At 45.5% G+C, this 25,433-nt stretch overlaps 1 protein-coding gene across 1 annotated transcript; it reads right to left on the minus strand.

Annotated features, from left to right (window-relative positions):
• Nucleotides 1-17,182: 17,182 nt before the first annotated feature.
• Nucleotides 17,183-21,428, minus strand: LOC123424825 (probable membrane-associated 30 kDa protein, chloroplastic). Its single transcript, XM_045108518.1, has 11 exons — nucleotides 21,139-21,428; nucleotides 20,326-20,454; nucleotides 20,120-20,230; nucleotides 19,783-19,847; nucleotides 19,616-19,697; nucleotides 19,259-19,333; nucleotides 19,016-19,086; nucleotides 18,847-18,929; nucleotides 17,991-18,055; nucleotides 17,836-17,910; nucleotides 17,183-17,593 (listed from the first exon to the last, which is right to left on the minus strand). Exons 1-11 carry the CDS (start codon nucleotides 21,286-21,288, stop codon nucleotides 17,498-17,500), a joined length of 1,002 nt encoding a protein of 333 aa, XP_044964453.1. The 5' UTR covers nucleotides 21,289-21,428; the 3' UTR covers nucleotides 17,183-17,497.
• Nucleotides 21,429-25,433: the final 4,005 nt, after the last annotated feature.

A 25,433-nucleotide genomic window follows, 5' to 3' on the forward strand; every position in this document is an offset into this window, starting at 1 on the left:
TGTAAGTCATTGTTGGTGTGACTAATTGGGATTTAGTTAGGTTGATTAATGAGCTAATACCCATCCATCAGCCAAGGGTGCGGGCAGTTAGACTTTGCCAAACGAAGCAACGGTTTCTCGCACGCTGGCGTTGAAATAAACGTGACGGCAGAGTTCATTTCATTTTAAACCCAATTGCAAATGGAAGGGTGCAATCCAAGCAAAAAAAAATAGATGTTTTTTTTTTGATAAGGAGGAAGCGAGCCCCCGGCCTCTGCAGCAATCGATGCATGCAGCCATATTATTAAAGATAGATAAAATAGTATCTTAGATCCAAATAGCTGAAAAAGCCGAAAGTGTAAAAGAAAGCATGAAAAAAGCCACATCCGGCGTATGTAAACTTAGACTACGATGCCTATACATCTAGTCTATTATTAGCACGCCATCCAAATCGGTTGAAGATAACCCGTGCGGCCATCTTCGTTGCACCCAATATCCATAAGATCCCTGTACTCCGCATGACTGAGTAACGACCACGTACGGATCCAAGACGTTGCTCTGTATATAACCTGCAAAAAATTGTTGAAGTTCTTGTCATTAAAGATCCTGGTATTCCATATTGCAAAAAAAAAAGAAAAAAAAAAGAAAGATGTGCTCAATACATAGTAGCTATTCATTGAAACAATGCCTATACCTTCAAATGTATTTATGGTTCCAATGGGTTTTCGTTTGAAAAGGGAAGGAGAACAACGAGGTGAGAGATACAAAATCAGGCTTGTAGCATACCAGTCAATGATTTTTAATTAAACATATTCTCTAGCAATGAGTGGAATCAAATTCCGAAATCTTATATTCGTGGGACGTAAAAATTATCTATCTATGCCGTTGAGTGGCGGACCTAGAATCTCACCATGAGGGCTCCACAATTTAAAATTTGTGAGATTTTACATTATAGATAATATAATTTGATCTAAGCATCATCATAATTTTTATACTAAAATAGCATTAAGCTGTTAGATAAGTAATGTTAAGTACATACAGTACTACAAAGTATTTGTATTATTTTTTTGGAGGTGGGGGGGGGGGGGGGTGTGCATGGCACCCCCACTAGATCTGGCACTCATGCCGTTGATGGGCGTAGTTCTGCAGGTTGCTTGATTCAGGCATTAACATAAAATTCTCGGCGAGATGTTAGTATCCTAAATCCTGGTTGCTTGATTCAGATATCTACATGAAATTCTCGGCGAGATGTTACTATTCTAAAACCATAGCAAAACACAATATTGTCTAAAAACAGTGGAGACAGTTGTAATACAACGGACTTAGTGGGGTTCCTTCGGCCAAAGGCTTACTCCCACAACGATGATTACCATGTGTTTTTTTACGGTGCTACGGCGGGCTTACGCCGGCCTGAACCATTTCATTAATAAAAACAGTATAATTACAACAGGAAAGGGGGGTAGGAGGAAAAAAGAGGAAAGTATAAAGGTTAAAATCTCTTCGAAAGGTGAAACAACATGGTGCACCAATCTCGCAGCAGGAGCATGGTCTGCTCCTTGGAGCATCTGTTCAACCAGAGCATGATGCCGTCCGTCACCGATCGGCCGATAAGGTGGATAGGTTGTAGCTCCCCTAAAAACCATTGCATTTCTTCTTTTTCAAATATTCCATAAGATAGCAGTGATTATTGTGGAGCGAGTCTTGCTAGCAGGGTGAGACCCCCAGAGCTGTCTAAAGTCCGATGATGGAGAGGCAGACAGTGCATAGAGCTCTTGCCAGAGGGGTCCAAGATGGCTGCAAAGAAGGAAAAGGTGTTCCGCTGATTCCGAAGCAGGACAGAACGGGGCAGGAGCAAGAGTCCGTTAACCCCCTGTTGAAGCGTCTTTCGTTGGTGAAGAGTCGATTTTTGCATGAAAGCCAGAGGAAAACTCTGCATTTATTGGGTGCATAGTTCCTCCAGATGACCGAGGCAAAAGGATCGACTGATTTGTTGGCCCAAACCGCCTTATATGCGGAGTTGCAAGTTAGAGACTTGCAGTCGATACGTCCCATTCGTTTGTCCTGAACCTGCACATTCAAGGAGACAGATACCAGCAAGGTACGTAGATTATCCAGTTCGATGTCTGCAGCATTAGATAGTCTCGGAGCCAAATCAAGTTGCAACCGAGGATCACTAAGCACGCGAGCAACGGAGGCCGAAGGCCGAAGAGAGTGGGAAAATGGCGGGGTAAATAGTTGAAAGATTTTGAGTGTTGTTGGGGACCCATAGGTCAAGCCAGAAGGCAGTATTCATACCATTTCCAATATGCACCATAGTTACCGACCGAAAGAAATCAATCCCATTGGCGATGTCTCGCCAAACATAGGTTTGAAAAGGGTGAGTAGTGTCAATGTCACGAGAATCCGACCAACCATATTTGGCTGCAAGGTTAGAGCTGCTTGAATATTGGATGCTTGAGTGGACTTTATTCAAGTGAGAGAGGAGTAAGCGAGAGTTTAAGTGATGCAGAGAAGAAAAACCTAGACCCCCTCTAGAGAACGGAGCACACACAAATTCCCAAGCCACCTTACACTGACCATCTGACACTTTGTCCTGTCCTGCCCAGAAAAATGCACGGCAACGTTTATCGATTTCCGGAACAATGCCCATAGGCAGTAAGAGAGCGGTCATGGCATAGATAGGAAGGGCTCTCAGAACAGCCCGAACCAGGATTGAGCGACCGGCAATGGTAAGAAGCACACCTCGCCAACCAGCCAGACGCCGGTCAATTTTGTCGATGATGAAGAAAAAGTCCTTAATGTTTAGTTTGTGGGTGGATAAAGGCAGACCTAGGTATGATTGGGGAAGGAAGCAACTGCGCATCCTAGAATTGATGCAAGAGTAGACGCGAGGCCTGGCTCCACATGAATAGGGGCGGAAATGCTCTTGTGGAAGTTAATCACCAAACCCGTAGCATTTGAGAACTGAAGCAGGATTGATTTAAGCGTTTGAAGCTGCCACAGGTCTGCTTGCAGAATAATTAGGGTGTTGTCGGCGTATTGAAGCACCGGGCAAGGGATGGTCGAGTCAATGTGGTGAGACATGAGGCCATTTGAGGAAGCCTGGTGAAGATTGCCATGTGTTTTCATCTAAGGTTTTGCATTATCTGAACACATGTTGATGATGTTGATATCACTGGCAACACACAAGATAGTTCATGAAGTATGCAAACAACTAAAGATGGAATTTGAAATGAGAATTTGGGTAAAACCCAAATTTTCTTGGGCCTTCAACTCAAACACCTTAACCCTGCTATCATAGCACTCCAATCCAGGAAATCTCTACTATTAAAGGGATGTGCCGTCGTCGTGATGGTTCGACCAGGCTCGATCGCTACTCCCCTGCCTGCCTCGAACGATCCCACGCGAATAAAACGATGTCCCATCCCACCCGCCCCCGAAGGGTCCTACGCACCAGCCTTACCCGCACGTCCAAACCGTTCTCTCATCACCAGAAAATCGGGATCCTCCCAACTTCCACTTCCCACTTCGTACGAAAGAAAAAAACTATGAAAAGAAAATAAAACAAACGCACGTACGCATGTCCCACCTCCCACTTCCCTTCTCCCAAATCCCTCGATCTCGTTGCAACCGTACAAGAATCGGCGCCATGGACCTCCTCGCCTACGGCGACCTCGAGCGGTTACACACTGAAGCCATATTAGACTGGATCAATGGATCCAAGCCCTTGCCATCTCATCGTTCTTCACCGAGTCCAGGAGGAGCTCGACGCGGGAAGGAAGACGAGCAGGAGCGCCGTGTCCCCGCAGCGATGAAGGAGGCCCAGGTAACCCTATCTCCCTACCGTCTCTCCAACCCATCTTCTCCATGTAGCATGTACTATTCTCCTCTCCCATATGGCATGGACCAGCGAGTGGCAACGGGTGGTGGTAGACCGGCTGGTGTCGCAATGGACGGCGGGACACCGACTGGTGGGTGGCGGCGCAACGCACAGCGGGAGATTGGTTGGTGGCATCAGACGGCGGGAGGCGCTGGGGATCGTGGGAGGAGCAGGTAACTGACGACATGGTCATGCGCTCCTTCCTGTACGGCCCTTCCGACGTCGTCGCGATGAAGAAATCCCTTCCACCTGGTCTCCGACTCTCCACGACACAGCCACGAGCTTCGAGGTGCTGGCAGCGTTCTTGTGGCGCGCACGCACGGCAGCGCTGGCTCTCAGGTCGGACGAGGAGACGCGGCTGGTGACCGTCATCAACATGAGGAGGCACTTCGCTCTAGGCCTGCCCGTCGGCTACTACGGTTACGCCTGCGCCAACCCGGAGGTGGTGATGGCCTCCGGGGCGCTGCTGAGCCGCCCGATGGGAGATGTGGTGGATCTGGTTCGGGAGGCGAAGGCGTCGGTGACGACCGAGTACGCGTGCTCCATGGCAGACTACCTGGTGCTGCACGGGGCGGCCTGCGTTGGCCGCGGCGAACCTGTTCACCCTCACCGACCTCAGGCGCATAGGCTTCGACCGTGTGGACTTCGGCTGGGGCGAGCCGGTGTACGCCGGCGAGGCCAGATCAATACTCTGGGTGAGCTCGTTGATCACCATCAAGAACGGTGGCGGGCAGAATATGATGGCCGTGCCGGTCGCGCTGCCGAGGCTGCCATGGAGCGGTTCGCGTCTAAGATCGAGACGTTGACCAAGATTTAGCCGCCAGCAACAGCCAACTGCATGTGGTATATATGTCCACGCGAGAGAGGATTTTGTACCATGCACGAGCCTCCAGTATTATTTGATGGGGAACATCGCATGGGAAACAAAACTTTTCCTATGCGCACGAAGACCTATCATGGTGATGTCCATCTACGAGAGGGGATGAGTGATCTACGTACCCTTGTAGATCGTACAGCAGAAGCGTTATAGAACGCGGTTGATGTAGTGGAACGTCCTCACGTCCCTCGATCCGCCCCGCGAACAATCCCGCGATCAGTCCCACGATCTAGTACCGAACGGACGGCACCTCCGCGTTCAGCACACGTACAGCTCGACGATGATCTCGGCCTTCTTGATCCAGCAAGAGAGACGGAGAGGTAGAAGAGTTCTCCGGCAGCGTGACGGCGCTCCGGAGGTTGGTGATGATCTTGTCTCAGCAGGGCTCCGCCCGAGCTCCGCAGAAACGCGATCTACAGGAAAAACTATGGAGGTATGTGGTCGGGCCGAGCCAAGGGGGGAGGACTCCCCCCCCCAAACCGAGTTGGACTTGGTTTGGTGGGAGGAGTCCCCCTCCCTTCCCACTTCCTCCCTCTTTTTTTTCTTTTCCTTTGATTTCTTTTTCTTGGCGCATAGGCCCACTTGGGGCTGTCCCACCAGCCCAATAAGGGCTGGTGTGTCTCCCCAAAGCCTATGGGCTTCCCCGGGGTGGGTTGCCCCCCCCCCCCCCCCCCGGTGAACTCCCGGAACCCATTCGTCATTCCCGGTACATTCCCGGTAACTCCGAAAACGTTCCGGTAATCAAATGAGGTCATCCTATATATCAATCTTCGTTTCGGACCATTCCGGAAACCCTCGTGACGTCCGTGATCTCATCCGGGACTCCGAACAACATTCGGTAACCAACCATATAACTCAAATACGCATAAAACAACGTCGAACCTTAAGTGTGCAGGCCCTGCGGGTTCGAGAACTATGTAGACATGACCCGAGAGACTCCTCGGTCAATATCCAATAGCGGGACCTGGATGCCCATATTGGATCCTACATATTCTACGAAGATCTTATCGTTTGAACCTCAGTGCCAAGGATTCGTATAATCCCGTATGTCATTCCCTTTGTCCTTCGGTATGTTACTTGCCCGAGATTCGAGCGTCAGTATCCACATACCTATTTCAATCTCGTTTACCGGCAAGTCTCTTTACTCGTTCCGTAATACAAGATCCCGCAACTGACACTAAGTTACATTGCTTGCAAGGCTTATGTGTGATGTTGTATTACCGAGTGGGCCCCGAGATACCTCTCCGTCACACGGAGTGACAAATCCTAGTCTTGATCCATACTAACTCAACTAACACCTTCGGAGATACCTGTAGAGCATCTTTATAGTCACCCAGTTACGTTGCGACGTTTGATACACACAAAGCATTCCTCCGGTGTCAGTGAGTTATATGATCTCATGGTCATAGGAATAAATACTTGACACGCAGAAAAAAGTAGCAACAAAATGACACGATCAACATGCTACGTCTATTAGTTTGGGTCTAGTCCATCACGTGATTCTCCCAATGACGTGATCCAGTTATCAAGCAACAACACCTTGTTCATAATCAGAAGACACTGACTATCATCGATTAACTGGCTAGCCAACTAGAGGCATGCTAGGGACGGTGTTTCGTCTATGTATCCACACATGTAAATGAGTCTTCATTCAATACAATTATAGCATGGATAATAAACTATTATCTTGATACAGGAATTATAATAATAACTATACATTTATTATTGCCTCTAGGGCATAATTCCAACAGTCTCCCACTTGCACTAGAGTCAATAATCTAGCCCTCACATCACCATGTGAATTACATTGTAATAAATCTAACACCCATACAGTTCTGGTGTCGATCATGTTTTGGCCGTGGAAGAGGTTTAGTCAGCGGGTCTGCTACATTCAGATCCGTGTGCACTTTGCATATATTTACGTCCTCCTCCTCGACGTAGTCGCGGATGAGGTTGAAGCGTCATTTGATGTGTCTGGTCTTCTTGTGAAACCTTGGTTCCTTTGCTAAGGCAATGGCACCAGTGTTGTCACAGAACAAGGTTATTGGATCCAGTGCACTTGGCACCACTCCAAGATCCGTCATGAACTGCTTCATCCAGACACCCTCCTTAGCCGCCTCCGAGGCAGCCATGTACTCTGCTTCACATGTAGAATCTGCTACGACGCTTTGCTTGGAACTGCACCAGCTTACTGCACCCCCATTAAGAATAAATACGTATCCGGTTTGCGACTTAGAGTCGTCCGGATCTGTGTCAAAGCTTGCATCGACGTAACCTTTTACGGCGAGCTCTTCGTCACCTCCATATACGAGAAACATCTCCTTAGTCCTTTTCAGGTACTTCAGGATATTCTTGACCGCTGTCCAGTGATCCACTCCTGGATTACTATGGAACCTACCTGCCATACTTATGGCCAGGCTAACATCCGGTCTAGTGCACACCATTGCATACATGATAGAACCTATGGCTGAAGCATAGGGGACGGAGCGCATATGCTCTCTATCTTCATCAGTTGCTGGGCACTGAGTCTTACTCAATCTCGTACCTTGTAAAACTGGCAAGAACCCTTTCTTGGACTGTTCCATTTTGAACCTCTTCAAAACTTTATCAAGGTATGTGCTTTGTGAAAGTCCTATCAGGCGTTTTGATCTATCCCTATAGATCTTAATGCCTAGTATGTAAGCAGCTTCTCCTAGGTCCTTCATAGAGAAACTTTTATTCAAGTAACCTTTTATGCTCTCCAAAAGCTCTATGTTGTTTCCAATCAGTAATATGTCATCCACATATAATATTAGAAACGCCACAGAGCTCCCACTCACTTTCTTGTAAATACAAGATTCTCCAACCACTTGTATAAACCCAAATGCTTTGATCACCTCATCAAAGCGTTTGTTCCAACTCCGAGATGCTTGCACCAGTCCATAAATGGATCGCTGGAGCTTGCACACTTTGTCAGCATTTTTAGGATCGACAAAACCTTCGGGTTGCATTATATACAACTCTTCCTTAAGGAAACCGTTAAGGAACGCCGTTTTGACATCCATCTGCCAGATTTCATAATCGAAAAATGCAGCTATTGCTAACATGATTCTGACGGACTTAAGCATTGCCACGGGAGAGAAAGTCTCATCGTAGTCAATTCCTGGAACTTGTGAAAAACCCTTTGCCACAAGTCGAGCTTTATAAACGGTCACATTACCGTCAGCGTCCGTCTTCTTCTTAAAGATCCATTTGTTCTGAATAGCCTTGCGGCCCTCAGGTAGTATCTCCAAAGTCCACACTTTGTTCTCATACATGGATCCCATCTCGGATTTCATGGCTTCTAGCCATTTGTTGGAATCTGGGCCCACCATTGCTTCTTCATAATTTGCAGGTTCATTGTTGTCTAACAACATGATTGATAAGACGGGATTACCGTACCACTCTGGAGCAGCGCGTGATCTCGTCGACCTGCGTGGTTCAACAGAAACTTGAACTGGAGTTTCATGATCATCATCATTAACTTCCTCCTCAACCGGCGTCGCAATGACAGAGGTTTCCCCTTGCCCTGCGACACCATCCAGAGGGATGAGAGGTTCGACAACCTCGTCAAGTTCTATCTTCCTCCCACTCAATTCTCTCGAGAGAAACTCCTTCTCGAGAAAAGTTCCGTTCTTAGCAACAAACACTTTGCCCTCGGATTTGAGATAGAAGGTGTACCCAACTGTCTCTTTTGGGTAACCTATGAAGACGCATTTTTCCGCTTTGGGTTCCAGCTTTTCAGGCTGAAGCTTTTTGACATAAGCATCACATCCCCAAACTTTAAGAAACGACAACTTTGGTCTTTTGCCATACCACAGTTCGTATGGTGTCGTCTCAACGGACTTTGATGGTGCCCTATTTAAAGTGAATGCAGTTGTTTCTAATGCATAACCCCAAAATGATAACGGCAAATGAGTAAGAGACATCATAGATCGCACCATCTCTAACAAAGTACGATTACGACGTTCGGACACACCATTACGCTGTGGTGTTCCAGGCGGTGTTAACTGCGAAACAATTCCACATTGTCTTAAGTGAGCACCAAACTCGAAACTCAGATATTCACCCCCACGATCAGACCGTAGGAACTTGATCTTCTTGTTACGATGATTTTCCACTTCACTCTGAAATTGCTTAAACTTTTCAAATGTTTCAGACTTGTGCTTCATCAAGTAGACATAACCATATCTACTTAAATCGTCAGTGAAGGTGAGGAAATAACGATATCCGCCGCGTGCCTCTACGCTCATTGGACCACACACATCGGTATGTATGATTTCCAACAAGTCACTTGCACGCTCCATTGTTCCGGAGAACGGAGTTTTAGTCATCTTTCCCATGAGGCATGGTTCGGACGTGTCAAGTGAATTGAAGTCAAGTGACTCCAAAAGTCCATCAGCATGGAGTTTCTTCATGCGCTTTACACCAATATGACCTAAACGGCAGTGCCACAAAAATATGGCGCTATCATTGTTTACTCTAACTCTTTTGGTCTCAATGTTATGTATATGCGTATCGCTATCAAGATTCAATATGAACAATCCTCTCACATTCGGTGCATGACCATAAAAGATGTTACTCATAGAAATAGAACAACCATTATTCTCAGACTTAAAAGAGTAACCGTCTCGCAATAAACAAGATCCAGATATAATGTTCATGCTCAACGCAGGCACTAAGTAACAATGATTTAAGTTCATCACTAATCCCGATGGTAGCTGAAGTGACACTGTGCCGACGGCGATTGCATCAACCTTGGAACTATTTCCTACGCGCATCGTCACTTCGTCTTTCGCCAGCCTTCGCCTATTCCGTAGTTCCTGTTTCGAGTTGCAAATATGAGCAACAGAACCGGTATCAAATACCCAGGCACTACTACGAGAGCTAGTTAAGTACACATCAATAACATGTATATCAAATATACCTGATTTTTCTTTGCCCTCCTTCTTATCTGCCAGATACTTGGGGCAATTGCACTTCCAGTGACCCATACCCTTGCAATAGAAGCACTCTGTTTCAGGCTTAGGCCCAGCCTTGGGTTTCTTCGGCGGATTGGCAACAGGCTTGCCGCTCTTCTTCGAATTGCCCTTCTTGCCTTTCCCGTTTCTCTTGAAACTAGTGGTCTTGCTCACCATCAACACTTGATGCTCTTTACGGAGTTCAGACTCTGCGACTTTCAGCATCGCAAACAACTCGCCGGGAGACTTGTTCATCCCTTGCATGTTGTAGTTCAACACAAAGCCTTTATAGCTTGGCGGCAGTGATTGAAGGATTCTGTCAGTGATAGCTTCTTGCGGGAGTTCAATCCCCAGTTCAGCTAGACGGTTTGAGTACCCACACATTTTGAGCACATGTTCACTGACAGACGAGTTTTCCTCCATCTTGCAAGCATAGAATTTACCGGAGGTCCCATACCTCTCGATCCGGGCGTTCTTCTGAAAGATAAACTTCAACTCCTGGAACATCTCAAATGCTCCATGACGCTCAAAGCGACGTTGAAGTCCCGGTTCTAAGACATACAAGACTGCACATTGAACTATTGAGTAGTCCTCCTTATGCGCTAACCAAGCGTTCTTAACATCCTGATCAACCGTAGCGGGTGGTTCATCTCCTAGCGCAGCATTAAGGACATAATCCTTTTTCCCAGCTTGTAAGATTAGCTTAAGATTACGAGCCCAGTATACAAAGTTGCTTCCATCATCTTTCAACTTAGCTTTCTCTAGGAACGTATTAAAATTCAGGATGACACTTGCGTGAGCCATGATCTACAACACAAATATATTCAAAGTGGACTTAGACTATGTTCAAGATAATTAGAGTTCAACTTAATCAAATTATATGCTAAACTCCCACTCAAAAAGTACATCTCTCTAGTCATTTGAGTGGTTCATGATCCACTTACACTATCCCAAGTCCGATCATCACGTGAGTTGAGTATAGTTTCAGTGGTAAGCATCCCTATGCTAATCATATCAACTATATGATTCATGATCGACCTTTCGGTCTCATGTGTTCCGAGGCCATGTCTGCACATGCTAGGCTCGTCAAGCTTAACCCGAGTGTTCCGCGTGCGCAACTGTTTTGCACCCGTTGTATGTGAACGTTGAGTCTATCACACCCGATCATCACGTGGTGTCTCGAAACGACGAACTGTAGCAACGGTGCACAGTCGGGGAGAACACAATTTCGTCTTGAAATTTTAGTGAGAGATCACCTCATAATGCTACCGTCGTTCTAAGCAAAATAAGGTGCATAGAAGGATTAACATCACATGCAATTCATAAGTGACATGATATGGCCATCATCACGTGCTTCTTGATCTCCATCACCAAAGCACCGGCACGATCTTCTTGTCACCGGCGCCACACCATGATCTTCATCAACGCGTTGCCATCGGGGTTGTCGTGCTACTCATGCTATTACTACTAAAGCTACATCCTAGCAAAATAGTAAACGCATCTGCAAGCACACAGGTTAGTATAAAGACAACCCTATGGCTCCTGCCGGTTGCCGTACCATCGACGTGCAAGTCGATATTTCTATTACAACATGATCATCTCATACATCCAATATATCACATCACATCATTGGCCATATCACATCACAAGCATACCCTGCAAAAACAAGTTAGACGTCCTCTAATTTTGTTGTTGCATGTTTTACGTGGTGACCAAGGGTATCTAGTAGGATCGCATCTTACTTACGCAAACACCACAACGGAGATATATGAGTTGCTATTTAACCTCATCCAAGGACCTCCTCGGTCAAATCCGATTCAACTAAAGTTGGAGAAACCGTCACTTGCCAGTCATCTTTGAGCAAAGGGGGTTACTCGTAACGATGAAACCAGTCTCTCGTAAGCGTACGAGTAATGTCGGTCCAAGCCGCTTCAATCCAACAATACCGCGGAATCAAGAAAAGACTAAGGAGGGCAGCAAAACGCACATCACCGCCCACAAAAACTTTTGTGTTCTACTCGAGAAGACATCTACGCATGAACCTAGCTCATGATGCCACTGATGGGGAACATCGCATGGGAAACAAAAAATTTCCTACGCGCACGAAGACCTATCATGGTGATGTCCATCTATGAGAGGGGATGAGTGATCTACGTACCCTTGTAGATCGTACAGCAGAAGCGTTAGTGAACGCGGTTGATGTAGTGGAACGTCCTCACGTCCCTCGATCCGCCCCGCGAACAATCCCGCGATCAGTCCCACGATCTAGTACCGAACGGACGGCACCTCCGCGTTCAGCACACGTACAGCTCGACGATGATCTCGGCCTTCTTGATCCAGCAAGAGAGACGGAGAGGTAGAAGAGTTCTCCGGCAGCGTGACGGCGCTCCGGAGGTTGGTGATGATCTTGTCTCAGCAGGGCTCCGCCCGAGCTCCGTAGAAACGCGATCTAGAGGAAAAACTATGGAGGTATGTGGTCGAGCACCCGTGAGAAAGTCGTCTCAAATCTGCCGTAAAAGCTCCATATGTATAGGAGGAGGGAGGGGGACCTTGCCTTGGGGTCCAAGGGACCCTCAAGGGGTCGGCCGAGCCAAGGGGGGGAGGACTCCCCCCCCCCAAACCGAGTTGGACTTGGTTTGGTGGGAGGAGTCCCCCTCCCTTCCCACTTCCTCCCTCTTTTTTTTTTCTTTTCCTTTGATTTCTTTTTCTTGGCGCATAGGACCACTTGGGGCTGTCCCACCAGCCCACTAAGGGCTGGTGTGTCTCCCCAAAGCCTATGGGCTTCCCCGGGGTGGGTTGCCCCCCCCCCCCCGTTGAACTCCCGGAACCCATTCGTCATTCCCGGTACATTCCCGGTAACTCCGAAAACCTTCCGGTAATCAAATGAGGTCATCCTATATATCAATCTTCGTTTCCGGACCATTCCGGAAACCCTCGTGACGTCCGTGATCTCATCCGGGACTCTGAACAACATTCGGTAACCAACCATATAACTCAAATACGCATAAAACAACGTCGAACCTTAAGTGTGCAGACCCTGCGGGTTCGAGAACTATGTAGACATGACCCGAGAGACTCCTCGGTCAATATCCAATAGCGGGACCTGGATGCCCATATTGGATCCTACATATTCTACGAAGATCTTATCGTTTGAACCTCAGTGCCAAGGATTCGTATAATCCCGTATGTCATTCCCTTTGTCCTTCGGTATGTTACTTGCCCGAGATTCGAGCGTCAGTATCCACATACCTATTTCAATCTCGTTTACCGGCAAGTCTCTTTACTCGTTCCGTAATACAAGATCCCGCAACTGACACTAAGTTACATTGCTTGCAAGGCTTATGTGTGATGTTGTATTACCGAGTGGGCCCCGAGATACCTCTCCGTCACACGGAGTGACAAATCCTAGTCTTGATCCATACTAACTCAACTAACACCTTCGGAGATACCTGTAGAGCATCTTTATAGTCACCCAGTTACGTTGCGACGTTTGATACACACAAAGCATTCCTCCGGTGTCAGTGAGTTATATGATCTCATGGTCATAGGAATAAATACTTGACACGCAGAAAACAGTAGCAACAAAATGACACGATCAACATGCTACGTCTATTAGTTTGGGTCTAGTCCATCACGTGATTCTCCCAATGACGTGATCCAGTTATCAAGCAACAACACCTTGTTCATAATCAGAAGACACTGACTATCATCGATCAACTGGCTAGCCAACTAGAGGCATGCTAGGGACGGTGTTTCGTCTATGTATCCACACATGTAAATGAGTCTTCATTCAATACAATTATAGCATGGATAATAAACTATTATCTTGATACAGGAATTATAATAATAACTATACATTTATTATTGCCTCTAGGGCATAATTCCAACATTATTGTCATTGTTTTTTCCTTTCTGGAAATCATTTTTATTATTGTTTTATGAGACCTCACATCATGTCCATAGTGTTTTGCCCAAAAAATCATGTGCATAATGTTTTCTCTCTCATGTAACATACAGTCGCATATTATTCCTTACTTATTTAGGTTCATCAGTTAAATAGGTGTCTAATATATTTCAAAATAAAAGTTTGATTTACATTATGTCTGTACAATTGTATTTTCTGACAAGATCTTCAAAACAAGACCCATAGTGATTATTATTTTTAGAAATCATTATTTTGACAACTAAATCACACCATGTTTTTTTAAACAAGGCACAAAAAATATCATTTTCATTGATTAAGAAGAAGAGAATTGTCTGGTTAGTTGACGGAAAATCGGACTAAAACCGATACAATGCACAACCTATATGACACGAGCACCACCGGTCAACCTGGCCACCGACATGGGACCCGAAGCTGCAAAGAAGAAAGACACCCAACGTGGAGTCGCAAATGTCATTGACATCACCGATTGCGTCGAACGAGCGACTCCGATTTCATCATCGAGCTCCAACATTGAAGCCATCCCGCAAACAACTGCAAAGAAACCATGATGGCACATGCCACCGGATGACCACACGCGCGAGCAGCCGACAACTCTACCCTTGACGATGAGTATCACAAAGGGAAATATGCAAGATTTGCACCGACGGTGCCCTTCGCAAATGACCACCAAGTGCCCGTCATCATCACTACTTCAACTCGCTCCACCACTGCTCCGACTTCAAAGCAACCAAGCAACCCACGAAAGACCACCTCGGACACGCCAAAAAGAACCAACTACCAAAGTCCATGCCGGCGACCTGAGCTCCTCTCAATGCCATCATCAATGCCAAACAAAAAACCAACGAACCACCTCAGCAAACCATGTGGTGAAGATGCTACCACCCACGGCGAAGATGACGCACTCCACAACTCTCCCAGTCGTGGCCGGCTCCGAGACGATGCCCCCAAGGAGGAGAAAGACGCGAGGACTCCTTCATCGCTGACCCAAAGGATCTGAGGTTTCCCTCCATGGCCCAAGCCGTGGGGAGGAGGAGCACACATCCACGACAACGCTTCCAAGAAAGATCATGACACCCGCGGGCTGTCGCCGGCTCTGATGGAGACCGGAGCAGAGTTTTCTCCCGTAGTTGCGCCGAGCACCTGCCGCCACCGAACGCCAGCCACCAACCACCAACTGCTGAGGCCGGCCTCAAACTGGTCGCGGGATCCCACGATCCACCGTGACCAGACACGCACCACCCCCTGGCCGTAGTCGTCGTGCACACCGCAGCACCACCATAGCCACCAAAGCCGCAACGTGAAGCACGACACCAAGATCGAGGAGATGGCGCATACCAGATCTAGATCGGAGCAACACAAACGGAGGAGCAGAGCAGACGAGCAGCTCCTTCACCCGCAGCGCACCTCGCGCTCTAGATTGCACAGCCGCCACGTCTCGCAGGTCACCACGCCCGCCACATCCAGCCGTTGTCGCGCCCGACCATCGATCCACGCCCCACGCATGCATCTGGAGTCGAGCGTCGCCGCCCGCACGCTCGCCGTCCACACCCAGGCCATAGAGGTCGCCGCCCCGGCATCCGCCGCCCGCCATCCGATGTTGGTGATTTTTATTTGTCGGATTATGGTGTATTGTACTGCCTTATAATGTGAGGAGTACTTGCATGGTTACCGTTTGATAGGCATGAGTTTACCTTTTGCTGTTGTTCATGTAATTCTGTTGGCCATGCTATAGCGAAATTTGGGTACGATTCGATCACGGCTTCTATATGTTGGCTACAGTCTAACCTAGACTTTGTATCAGTTAGTTGCCAACAACTCCGCTGAGATCCCTGGTTAATGAAATTGTTTTGAAAATACTTGTTTTGCATGCATATGTATGGGATCCACCCTACAAGACAAATAAATTTGTAACCAAGAACTTAGCTAATCTATGAGCACCCATATTGTAATCGATTTAAAGGCATCATCATCAGGGTCAAAGTGATATATGGTAGTCGAATAGTAAGAAGCAAGATAAGGTTGTTATGTTATCACACACATGGAAAAACCACAAGATAGAAACACACATTTACACTATTTTTCCTTCCATGGCAATGCGAGGAGTATGAAATACTAGGTTTGTTACAAGGTTGAATGAAGAACATGAAAGTGGAAGGGAACTTAGGGGCAGAAAAACATGACACCGTGCCTTCATTCAAGGAGTGGTGGCCGTTGAGGAGGAAAGAAGTGGAAATGAAAATTGATATGTGTTCGTATATTGATGAAAATTACGCCATCGCATTAGACAGATATAGATATCTGAAATAGATAATTGGTCTGTCATTTTATTTATTCCGTGGCAACACACGGGCACCAAACTATCTCTACTATTAAAGAAGAATCGAACGTCGTGATGGTTCGACCTCCTCCCCACGTACGACGGTCATCAATCAAAAAATTCCCATCCTCACTCGAGCTAGGGCCACAATCACACCAGCCTAAAAAATTACCAGCCAAGACCACTTACTAGATCCATTGCCAATTCAGCCAACAAACGAGATCCACGAACCTACTTGTGACTAGATCCACTTATGGAAGACTTGAACCAAATGTTAAAGTTGTGCAATGAAAACCAGAAAATGTATTAGAAAGGATGGAGTACTATTTATTGGGTCATCTAATATCTAATTATTTTGTTTAAAATAAAGTGCCAAATTTAGTGATTATTTTTTCTTTCATGTGCCATGCATCGCACCTCTAATCTTTATGATGCTGGCTAATGTACCTAGATTGTACATGAAATCCTGATGATGTACATTGTCAGCTACACCAGGTGACAGATTATTACAATAAAGCTTTTGTCTGCGACGCAAAGAAAAAGATGTGACACAAACACGGAAACGAATTGTCAAAAGTAGAAGAGCTACCACTTAAGTTTCATATTCAATTTTCGTCTTTGAAAGTTGTCATCCAGAAATGTTAGCCATAAAACTTAGAGCTCATAGAATTTATATGATACACCCAAATAAATAATGCATTTGCTATAATCAAACAGATCAGAATATCTTATACTCCAAAGTAAGCACATCAACAGTGAATAGTAAAATGATTTGATCGGTAACATTATTATCTTTTGATATCTTCTGTAGTAACGCACGGGCATTCGACTAGTACTGGATAAATTCAATATGTCAGGTCGCATACAGCTAAAACTACAATAATTGTTTGATTTCTAGGCGTAGAGAAAGACCCATTCAGACCATGGGAAGATGAAGAGGTGTTGGGACCCAATGTTCCATACCTTAGAACCTACCCGAAGCTGATAGCTGAGTGTCTCAATCCTGAGATCAACTCTGTTACTGCAGCATCTTTTTTTATGCACCTGCCTGGCATATTTAGATGATCCAAGCACGATTAAGTACAAATTGAGTGGCAGATTTACATGGTCCAGAGGCCAAAAGGAGCTACGGATGTACAATCAAGACGGTAAGTTTGGCATCCCCTGACATGCGTTTGAGCTGAAGCATCAGAACTCAACTGGATCGTTGGGTCAATTTTTTCATACATGTTATGGCACCAACCAAATGGTACAAGGTACACAACGGTGGACAATTTAGGTTCTCGACTAAGCTCTATGAATATTAGAGATTTACACTGAGGTAATGGTTAACTGTACAATGTCATTCACAGGAAAAATGCAGAGAATCTTCCGCACATGGATGCCTTCATACCTTCACCACAAAAGAAAACATGCATTGAAGGTTCAAACGCGCATTGGACAAATCTGCAGGCTATACGCTTTTCTGGGGTTCTCTGACTGAGGAGATCTCGTCCAGCCCGGGCATGTCTTGTAAAATCTAATAATCGTTGGCCTTCTCCCGCAGCTCATTTAACTCCCTCTCGATATCCCTGTCTCGAGGAGTAGCGGTTCTACCTTGAGGAAGTTCACCTTTCTGTCGTTGACATGAAATTATAGTCATGCAGTATGGAATGAACAGGAGGCACTTACTAGATTTAAAAAAAAAAAATAGTTGGCTGGCAGCTTACGATCCATGTTTGCATATCCTACTCTATTTTCTCCAATGATTATGTGCATGTCATGGTGCACATGGCAGCACAAGAGAGGAAGATCTAAAACACAAATGTTTTAACTTGAAAGACAATTATAGTTTTAAGTACAAAAAATAGAGCATACCAAAGAACTACCAGACAACTCTTTTCTCATTTGTGCAAGATCATCATCAACCGATGTAGTCTCAAGCATAGCAAACTGCCCACAAATAAATACTGGTGATCAGATCTTATTACCAAAAGGAATGTTACTAAAAAGTACGCAGTTTCCAATTTTACCTTTCCTTCTAGATCATCTGCTCCTAACTGACCAAGTGCCTCAGCTTGGGATTCCATCGTCATAACTAAAAAGCATTAAAAAACTACTTGTCAGAAATAAGTGTTCAGATAATTTGCCACGAGATATCACTGACCGCTGATGAACACAACCAATGAGAGCGCTAGTACACATGTCATTCTAGCCAATAGAGAACACATAAGAAAAGGAAGAATTTAATTTGCCAAGGTCATGCTCAGAACAACTCAAGTAGGAAATCACACCATGTGCCAATCAAAATAAATATTACAAGAACCCAAATTTTGTTCGTGTATTCGAAGTTATGTGCCATTGTGCAAGTGGCTGAACTTTTCACTGCTAGAAAATTACCACCCAAAAAATAGGCAAGTAAAACAACATTGAAATGTGTTTCTATGACACCACAGCCAGCAATAAAAAAGGTTATAATTGCTACCTGCTGCATTATGAATATTTTGGCACTGATATTAATTTGACAACATTTTGAGGCTCCAGCCTCTACTCGGTCATAAAGGTAACTTACTGACTACTATAGTGTTTATTGCTTAGTATGGCAGTGTATAGCTGTATACTGAGACACTTTAACTTGAACCATAACAGGGTGGTCATAGTAACCAATTGAGGGTATTTTCATTACTTGGCCTCTCAAAAGATAAAGATATCTATGTCTATGTTTGATATAGAGCATGGCCTCGGGCCTAGGCCAAATTGTGTCATAAAGAGAATACCATCAATTGGTTACTATAACAACCTGTGTCATAACCACCACAAAACACGGACATGGTACTTTAAACAAAAGAAAAAACGCTGGTGAGACAAAATCAGTAATGAAGAGAATACCTTTTTCCTCCATTTTTTCAAATGCCGACAGGGCACTACTTGTATTCACATTCCCCAACATTTCACTCACTTTTGTTGCAGTTCTGAAAAAACAAAAAAGGCAATTGTCAGAGCATCCAAACTATGAAGTAGAAGATGGTCAAATAATTAACAAAAGGAAGATGCATACTTGGCTGATTGAGCACGGGCTTTTAGGGTATCTTTTTTCTGCCTGGCCTCTGCTATCTTGCTCTCAAGAAGCTACAGAGTGACGTAATCAATATGTTAACAAAGGTGCACAACAAATCCCTAGTAAATGTGAATATGTACTGTCCAGCCTGTGCTGCACGTGGTCCCAGAAAGATATAGATTCATATTGACATGCATAATGCACACAGGGAAAAGATCGTTCCAGACATGAAGCTATGTTCACCTTGGTATTTGAAACAAGATTTTCAACAACACTCTTCTGCTGATCAAGCTGGGACTTTAAGGAGCTTGCATTGTCCTAAGTACATAAACAAACAGAAAACGATGAGTTTAACATCAAATTAGCATACGTTACATGTAAGAACTTTGCTTTAAAAAACATTTAAGACATTTGCTAAAAAATATGAAAGACTTATATACAACATACATGTTAATGCCATCAGAAGACACGAAGGTATAACACATTACACACCTTCAGAAAGATTATATTTTCTAACAGCAAGTTACATCCTACACTGTAGCTAAATACTGTGACTGGGAAGACATTTGATCCAAAACTCTTGATCTACATGATACCTACAGCATATGATTTACGCCGTTTCAGGGCTTCACGTGCAAGCTCCTCGTCGCCCTTTTGAAGAGCAAGTTGAGCCCTCCGATACCTACAATTGTAAGAAAATATTCATCCTGTATGAGAAAAGATGGCAGGGCTAAAAATAAGCTTAGAGTTACGCATAACATGATTACCAGTCAGCATCAGCTTGTGCAGCAGCTTTGTACTTGTTCTCAAGCCGCTTTTGGGATGCCAAGACCTTCCAAAAGAAAAATCCATTTAGCAGGTAAAATGAAATAGAACATGTATAACATGGCAACACGCTCACATTTCCATTTACATATTTAACAGGGAGGCCCAACAAACATACAAGAATCTGGTACATGACAACATGAGAGGCAGATAACCAACACCCTAAAGAACATGTAGCTAGGAATGTTTAAGACAACAGAACAGAGAATATGGAAAAAGGAAAAGGGAGCATGTATTGTCAATTATCAAATTTTGTGTTTAAGTACAGTCACAACAAACCTGTGCAGTGGCTTGCCGCATCTTTATTAAATCATCATTCATCTCCAAAACCGCCTGATCTAGGATCTTCTCGGGGTCTTCAAATGAACTAATAACTGCATTTGCATAGGACTAGATAACCAAGAGGTTACATAGCTCCCGTTAACAAAATACAAAACTTTGCTAATGCAATGCATAATGGGGTAATGATCAAGAGTATCACTCACCCTGGCAACCCTGGTTAATCTATCGAAGAGGTTACTCCGTATGACATTGCACTTATATCTCTTGACATTTGGTTGGCGGCGGATCCTGAATTTTGCCGTGAGGGGGGCTGAGAAGATATGCGAATTCATCTACACAATGTCATCATAATGTAGATGCTATGAGCTACTGATCATAAAAACAAAAGAACATCAAAGAACAATTTGAGTTTGAAATAACCTAACAGAGCCTCAATCATGATCACTATGGTGGAGCTTAATTTGCACACGCTTAAAAAAAATCACACAGTCACTAAATGGCAAGGCCTAGCGCGCACTTATGAAGTTATAATTTACTAAGTCAACGGTGATGCGAAGAAAACTAGACATGCCCATGAATCAGTTGATCAAGCGCTAAACTCGTAAGACAGGTGAGACATTGGAAGATTCTTCTGGGGAAATTGGTCTACTTCTGCATAACATTAGACTCCATGCATCCTTGAATGTTCAATAGAATTACATTATCTACAATATACAACATGTGTGCATGGATAATGAATGAAATCCTATGCTTTGCAGCTTGCACTGCTACTTATTCAGGTCGAGATCAGTACTAGCTAAGCTATAGCCCATGCATCTTATTCAAAATCAGGGATAGGCAGGATTGATTGGGGTCGGGGCCTCGGGGGGGGGGGGGGGCAGGCTGCTTGCACAGCCAAAACTCCATTACAGGATTGGCTCGCGCCACAAGCGAATCCCCTCACCCATATATCTAGATTGGGGTTCGAATTTCATCCCCTCATTCTCTGCTCGATTATGAAGATAGGAGCGGCGTACCACAGGCGCCGCTGACGCCGTCCTCGCCATCGCCACCGCCACCCGACCATGTTGTCGCCAGAGCCGGAGGGTGGGCGGCGCAGGGGAGATGTGCGGGTGGGCCGCTGGGCGGGATGGAGCGGCGGGCAGGCGGCGCACCGAGAGGAGCATGAGGGGCGGTGGGGTGGAAGGAGCGGCGGCGCCGGCGAGGTAGGGCAGGGAGGGGACGGAGCACGGCTGAGCTCGGGAACGGTGGTACGCAGCGAGGAGAAGTTGTGGCTGGCCTGGCCCAAACCTTATCTTTCTCGCATTTCTTTAATTTCTTAATGGAAAATCATATCTTTTTTGTGTATAAATATCCTACTATATCTTTTTTTTCGCAGATATAAATATCCTTGGCAATGTAAGTACAGTATGAAAAAAATGATAAAGATCCGACCTATTAATTTTCAAACATTATAGTACAACGGATGACAGAAATAACAAAAAACATTCAGATTTATAGACCACCTAACGACGATTACAAGCACTGAATCGAGCCAAAGGCGCGCCACCAGCATCGCCCTTCCCTCATTAGAGCGGGGCAAAACATGTTATAGTAGACAGTCGGAAGTCGTTGTGATAAGGTCTCATAGGACCAGTGCACCAGAACAACAACCGTCGTCGATAAAGAGTAATGTAGATCGAAAGGGCCCAATCTAAAAACATACGAACGTAGACGAACGACGAACATATCTGAATAAATCCATCAAAGATAGATCCACCGGGGACACACCTCCACACGCCCACCAACGATGCTAGATGCATCATCAAAACGAGGGTTAGGCAGGGAAAACCTTATTTCATTTTCAAAAAGCCATCGTCATCTCGCCTTCTTGAGCAAGACACAAACCCTAACAAAACTCAAAAGCACATCTAACAACGGAGATCTTCCACCGGCAAGGACCGGGATCCACCATGCTCCCATGGCCCTAAGGCTACCGAAGACGAGGCAAACAGGCGCCGACGCCGGCAGGACCCTAGTTTATTTGGGAAGGTGGCGGCTGCGCTGATCTACCTGGCCAGTAGTATGCAAGCGTTGAAATCAAAGACACACATGTGCTGCTAATTTCTCATTTTCAGTAAAACTTCTAGTTGTGGACCCCTTAGCTCGTGAACTTTCGTCAAGCATTTGCCAACGATTTTGCTGATAGTTTTATTTGTGAGGGGTAACAGTTTTTTTAGTGTCACAATTTTGCTGATAGTTTTATTTGTAAGGGGTAACGTTTTTGTTGGAATTATGCCCTAGAGGCAATAATAAATATAGTTATTATTATAATTCATGTATCAAGATAATCGTTTATTATCCATGCTATAATTGTATTGAATGAAGACTCATTTACATGTGTGGATACATAGACAAAACACCGTCCCTAGCAAGCCTCTAGTTGGCTAGCCAGTTGATCAAAGATAGTCAGTGTCTTCTGATTATGAACAAGGTGTTGTTGCTTGATAACTGGATCACGTCATTAGGAGAATCACGTGATGGACTAGACCCAAACTAATAGACGTAGCATGTTGATCGTGTCATTTTGTTGCTACTGTTTTCTGTGTGTCAAGTATTTATTCCTATGACCATGAGATCATATAACTCACTGACACCGGAGGAATGCTTTGTGTGTATCAAACGTCGCAACGTAACTGGGTGACTATAAAGATGCTCTACAGGTATCTCCGAAGGTGTTAGTTGAGTTAGTATGGATCAAGACTGGGATTTGTCACTCCATGTGAACGGAGAGGTATCTCGGGGCCCACTCGGTAATACAACATCACACACAAGCCTTGCAAGCAATGTAACTTAGTGTAAGTTGCGGGATCTTGTATTACGGAACGAGTAAAGAGACTTGCCGGTAAACGAGATTGAAATAGGTATACGGATACTGACGATCGAATCTCGGGCAAGTAACATACCGAAGGACAAAGGGAATGACATACGGGATTATATGAATCCTTGGCACTGAGGTTCAAATGATAAGATCTTCGTAGAATATGTAGGATCAAATATGGGCATCCAGGTCCCGCTATTGGATATTGACCGAGGAGTCTCTCGTGTCATGTCTACATAGTTCTCGAACCCGCAGGGTCTGCACACTTAAGGTTCGACGTTGTTTTATGCGTATTTGAGTTATATGGTTGGTTACCGAATGTTGTTCGGAGTCCCGGATGAGATCACGGACGTCACGAGGGTTTCCGGAATAGTCCGGAAACGAAGATTGATATATAGGATGACCTCATTTGATTACCGGAAGGTTTTCGGAGTTACCGGGAATGTACCGGGAATGACGAATGGGTTCCGGGAGTTCACCGGGGGGGCAACCCACCCCGGGGAAGCCCATAGACCTTGAGGGTGGCACACCAGCCCTTAGCGGGCTGGTGGGACATCCCAAAAGGGCTCTATGCGCCAAGAAGAGAAAATCAAGAGAGAAAGAAAAAAAAAGGAGGAGGTGGGAAGGAAGGGGGACTCCCTCCCACCAAACCAAGTCCAGCTCGGTTTGGGGGGCAGTCCTCCCCCCTTGGACTCGGCCGACCCCCTTGGGCTCCTTGAGCCCCAAGGCAAGGTCCCCTCCCTCCCACCTATATATACGGAGGTTTTAGGGCTGATTTGAGACGACTTTTCCACGGCAGCCCGACCACATACCTCCACGGTTTTTCCTCTAGATCGCGTTTCTTCGGAGCTCGGGCGGAGCCCTGCTGAGACAAGGTCATCACCAACCTCCGGAGCGCCGTCACGCTGCCGGAGAACTCTTCTACCTCTCCGTCTCTCTTGCTGGATCAAGAAGGCCGAGATCATCGTCGAGCTGTACGTGTGCTGAACACGGAGGTGCCGTCCGTTCGGTACTAGATCGTGGGACTGATCGCGGGATTGTTCGCGGGGCGGATCGAGGGACGTGAGGACGTTCCACTACATCAACCGCGTTCACTAACGCTTCTGCTGTACGATCTACAAGGGTACGTAGATCACGCATCCCCTCTCGTAGATGGACATCACCATGATAGGTCTTCGTGCGCGTAGGAAATTTTTTGTTTCCCATGCGACGTTCCCCAACAGTGGCATCATGAGCTAGGTTCATGCGTAGATGTCTTCTCGAGTAGAACACAAAAGTTTTTGTGGGCGGTGATGTGCGTTTTGCTGCCCTCCTTAGTCTTTTCTTGATTCCGCGGTATTGTTGAATTGAAGCGGCTTGGACCGACATTACTCGTACGCTTACGAGAGACTGGTTTCATCGTTACGAGTAACTTCGTTGCTCAAAGATGACTGGCAAGTGTCGGTTTCTCCAACTTTAGTTGAATCGGATTTGACCGAGGAGGTCCTTGGATGAGGTTAAATAGCAACTCATATATCTCCGTTGTGGTGTTTGCGTAAGTAAGATGCGATCCTACTAGATACCCTTGGTCACCACGTAAAACATGCAACAACAAAATTAGAGGACGTCTAACTTGTTTTTGCAGGGTATGCTTGTGATGTGATATGGCCAATGATGTGATGTGATATATTGGATGTATGAGATGATCATGTTGTAATAGAAATATCGACTTGCACGTCGATGGTACGGCAACCGGCAGGAGCCATAGGGTTGTCTTTATACTAACCTGTGTGCTTGCAGATGCGTTTACTATTTTGCTAGGATGTAGCTTTAGTAGTAATAGCATGAGTAGCACGACAACCCCGATGGCAACGCGTTGATGAAGATCATGGTGTGGCGCCGGTGACAAGAAGATCGTGCCGGTGCTTTGGTGATGGAGATCAAGAAGCACGTGATGATGGCCATATCATGTCACTTATGAATTGCATGTGATGTTAATCCTTCTATGCACCTTATTTTGCTTAGAACGACGGTAGCATTATGAGGTGATCTCTCACTAAAATTTCAAGACGAAATTGTGTTCTCCCCGACTGTGCACCGTTGCTACAGTTCGTCGTTTTGAGACACCACGTGATGATCGGGTGTGATAGACTCAACGTTCACATACAACGGGTGCAAAACAGTTGCGCACGCGGAACACTCAGGTCAAGCTTGACGAGCCTAGCATGTGCAGACATGGCCTCGGAACACATGAGACCGAAAGGTCGATCATGAATCATATAGATGATATGATTAGCATAGGGATGCTTACCACTGAAACTATACTCAACTCACGTGATGATCGGACTTGAGCTAGTGTAAGTGGATCATGAACCACTCAAATGACTAGAGAGATGTACTTCTTGAGTGGGAGTTTAGCGAATAATTTGATTAAGTTAAACTCTAATTATCTTGAACATAGTCTAAGTCCAC

Source organism: Hordeum vulgare, chromosome 2H (genome assembly GCF_904849725.1).
Source record: "Hordeum vulgare subsp. vulgare chromosome 2H, MorexV3_pseudomolecules_assembly, whole genome shotgun sequence".
NCBI lineage: Eukaryota > Viridiplantae > Streptophyta > Magnoliopsida > Poales > Poaceae > Hordeum > Hordeum vulgare.